Source organism: Gossypium arboreum, chromosome 13 (assembly GCF_025698485.1).
Source record: "Gossypium arboreum isolate Shixiya-1 chromosome 13, ASM2569848v2, whole genome shotgun sequence".
Classification (NCBI taxonomy): domain Eukaryota; kingdom Viridiplantae; phylum Streptophyta; class Magnoliopsida; order Malvales; family Malvaceae; genus Gossypium; species Gossypium arboreum.
The window spans coordinates 107,993,112-107,996,905 of NC_069082.1; the positions used below are offsets into that span (position 1 = coordinate 107,993,112).

The 3,794-nt window shown below is 44.2% G+C and overlaps 2 protein-coding genes across 2 annotated transcripts; both read right to left on the bottom strand.

Moving 5' to 3' along the window:
* Positions 1-287: 287 nt before the first annotated feature.
* On the bottom strand, positions 288-1,883 carry LOC128286838 (uncharacterized). The gene is made up of 2 exons (XM_053024578.1): positions 1,596-1,883; positions 288-1,364 (listed from the first exon to the last, which is right to left on the bottom strand). The coding sequence occupies exons 1-2, from the start codon at positions 1,881-1,883 to the stop codon at positions 288-290; spliced, it is 1,365 nt and encodes a 454-aa protein (XP_052880538.1).
* Positions 1,884-2,438: 555 nt separating this feature from the next.
* LOC128286839 (uncharacterized) lies at positions 2,439-3,305 on the bottom strand. The gene has a single exon (XM_053024579.1). It carries the CDS (start codon positions 3,303-3,305, stop codon positions 2,439-2,441), a length of 867 nt encoding a protein of 288 aa, XP_052880539.1.
* Between the last annotated feature and the right edge of the window lie 489 nt (positions 3,306-3,794).

A 3,794-nucleotide genomic window follows, 5' to 3' on the forward strand; every position in this document is an offset into this window, starting at 1 on the left:
GTTTTCCCCTCGGATATGGCGTTAATACTCAAACTGTTCAATATTTCTTCGACGGGCTCTTTCCTTGTCGATCTTCCTTTAGAGTGAATAGTCCCTCCTGAGACGAATGTTTTGGATAAATGAGGGAAGGTCATCGGCTCCCACTTGACCTCCTCACCACACAAACGCGCTCTCCTCATCTCTTGCCTTTTCTCCGGCTCTTTCTTTCTTCTTTTGCTTCAGATCCGCTTAAATCCTAAGCCAAAGCGGTCTCGTTTTTCCTTCAACACTGGTACCTCGATCCTTCCTTAGAGGCATCTTCCCAGTCCTTTCCCTGGCAAAGCTCCTTTGCCAACAGTTAATCGTAGGCCCATCCTTGTGGTTTTGGATATTCTAGGTGCTGGGATCTTGTTTCCTTCGATGATGAATGTAGCATTGACAAATTCTAGTGATCGAAAAGAACATTCTATCGCCTCATCGTCTGTACCCACGTACGGTGCGTCACTGGTGACAGATGCAATGATGTCTTCCTCCGCGTTTATCGTTACCAACCTACCCTCAGTTACCAACTTCAACTTTTGGTGTAGGGACGACGGTACTGCCCTTGCCGAGTGAATCCACGGTCTCCCTAACAGGAAATTGTATGAGGGCTTGATGTCCATTACTAAGAAGTCCACCTCGTATGTATTTGGGCCAATCAAGAAAGGTATCTCGATTCTTCCCATCACTCTCCTTTCCGTACCATCGAATGCTCTCACGACGTTTTGACATGTCTTCATGTGAGAGCTATCAACTGGCAGCCTATTTAGCGTGGACAAGGGCATGACATTCAATGCCGATCCATTATCAATCAATACCCCCGACAATGTGTATCCTTTGTAGCGAGTGGTAATGTGTAGGGCCTTTGTAGATCCCATACCTCCCGGTGGTATTTCATCATCATTAAAGAAAATAAAATTATCCGCTACCGATGTTATTGACTGACGATCGAGTTTGTTGTGAGAGATGTCATCCGCAGCATATGTTTCATTTAAAACCTTCATTAATGCACTTCGGTGAGTATCTGAACTCAAGAGCAAGGCTAGTACGGATATACGAGCTGGCTGTTTGTGCAATTGCTCCACAACGCTGTACTCGCTGTGTTTTAAGAATTTTAAGAATTCTTTAGCCTCTTTTTCAGTTACAGGCTCATTGACGGATGATTCAGGTCTGGTCGTCTTTTCCTTTTCTTGTTCAATGACCACGGATTTTCCTTTAGCTGATTCTGCCTTTGTGTTCGGAGTATAACGCCTTCCACTGCGTGTATAGAAACCCTCGTCTTGACCTTTCTCTAAAGTGACAACTGGATTTTCCCCTCCCGGGATCGTTACATTGCAGTCGTAATTCTAAGGAACCCTTTTGCTATCCTTATGAGGGAAAGCAACGGGCTTTTGAATTATGACCTTTGGCGCAATTGGTACTCCGACTTCATTGACTCTTGGTCGGGATATAATTACGACCGGTGATTGACCCCTGACATTGTTGGTTGGCCCTTGTTCGACGGCGCACACATCTTCTCCTTGGCCCCCGGTGTACTCAAAGAATTCGATCTCTTTATTTTCTATCAATCTCTATACCAGAGCCCTGAATTTATTGCACTTTTGGATCTCATGCCCTTCCTCGTCGTGGAATTCACAATAGTATTTCCCTCCTTCAGGCTTCTCCTCTAAACCTTGTATAAGTAAACCTTCTTCCACCATTTTCTTCCAAACCCATCTCAACGGGGTCTTTACCTCTGATACGTCCATCTTAGTTCTCCTTCCTCTACTTTCGCTTATCACGTTTACCCCATTGTCTGAATGACTGGGTAACGGATTTCCCGCCACATTAGGTTTTGTGGGATCATCAAACTTCACAATGCCCATCTTTATGAACCTTTCGACTAATTTTTTGAAGGCCGTGCAGTTCTCAATTGTATGCCCCGCAATTCCTGCATGGTATTCGCATTGCGAGTTTGCATCATACCACTTTGGGAATGGAGGTTGCATGGGTTTTAGGTAAAAGGGAGACACTACATGCGCATCGAACAGATTCTGGTAAAGCTCCCTATACGTCATTGGGATTGGCGTGAACTGGACTCTTTCCGTGTTAGGCCTTGGATTGGAATCTTGACTTGCGGAGCCCTGATGGCTAGTAGTCACTACCCTCAGCTGGTTTACTGTGACCGGCTTGGAATAACCCTTATAATATGCGCTTGCATTGTTCACCTCATTTTCTTTCCTTCTTGGAGCCGTTCTCTTGGCATTTTCCCCTGCTTCAATCTTCCTACATCTTACTGCTGCTTATTATCTCCCGGACATTACTATGTCCAGAAGCTTTAGTAGCACTTCCTAACATGTGGTTAATGAATGGGGCCTTTAGAGTGTTAATAAATAGCATGGTCGTTTCCTTCTCCAAGAGGGGTGGCTGGACTTGCATCGCTATTTCCCTCCACCGTTGTGCATATTGTCTGAAGGTTTCACTCGACTTCTTTTCCATGTTTTGTAGGGTGATTCATCGGGTGCTATGTCCGTCACGTGACCGTATTGTTTTATGAAAGCTTGAGCCAAGTCCTTCCATGAACCAATTTGGGCACTACCGAAATGGTTATACCACTTGGCCGCAGATCTGATCAAACTGTCCTGGAAACAGTGGATCAACAGCTGATCATTGTTAACATACCCTGTCATCCTTCGATAGAACATCGTAATATGAGCTTCAGGGCAGCTCGTCCCGTTATACTTTTCGAACTCCGGGGTTTTAAATTTTGGTGGGAGCACCAGATCTGGGACCAAGCTTAAGTCCTTGGTGTCGATCCCGCCACAGTAATCAGTAACTTCCATTGCTTTGAATTTTTCCTCAAGCCATTTGCACCGATTATCGAGTTGTTTTGCCATATCTATTTTTCCTTTCTCCATTTCTGCCATGTCATCAAGGTCCGGGACAAATGGATTAGCTGGATTATCCCCGGGATTAGAGCCTGATCCTATAGGAATGTTTATTGGTGTCGAGGCATTGGCCTGGTATTGCTGGGGCATGATCGTGACAAATGGTTTCGGTAAATTAATCTCGGGCTTTATCGATACATGCGTCGGAGTGAAGCCAGGGGGGTATTGAGGATCCTTGTTAGTTTCTTCAACTTTATCCATAGGGCCCTTTCCCTTATCCGCTCCTTTCAACAACAGCTGGGATAACTGACTCATCATTTCTCTCTGGGACTCCATCATTTGCTCTTTCATCTCTCGCTGAATCTTGGCTAGTTGCTCTTGCATCCGAGAGGCGCATTTGTTCTTGTATTTCTTTTGCATCGCTCCAATTTCTCAAGTCTCTTATCCATTGATTTTTTCCTTGTACTGTAGGGTGTGTGGTTGGTTGGTTTTCGTTGGTTTCGTGTTATCAAATAATTTTAATTAATTAATTAGAAAACTCTTATGGCCTTTAATGCATAATGATATGATGCAAATGCAAATGCATGAATACAAAGGAGGTATCAATTTTTTGCTTCAATTGCCCTTAGAAAATTTTACTTGAAAATAAAATCTTTTACATAAAGTCGAGTTACAAATAAAATCTCGCTCTAGCGCTCAAAGTCCTAATTTTTCTAAGCAATGAGGCCAGCTCTTGTCCGCACTCCGATACTAACTCATATTTCACGCTCAGTGTGTCCGCCTGGACAACTAAAGTTTTCAAGTAGTCCGCTACTTCCCGAATCTGAGTTATGGCCTCCCCCATAAGGTAATCTCTGTTTCTAACTTGGTCTTGCGCATGGTGAAGCTGCTCCTTCCAACGATCCTCGT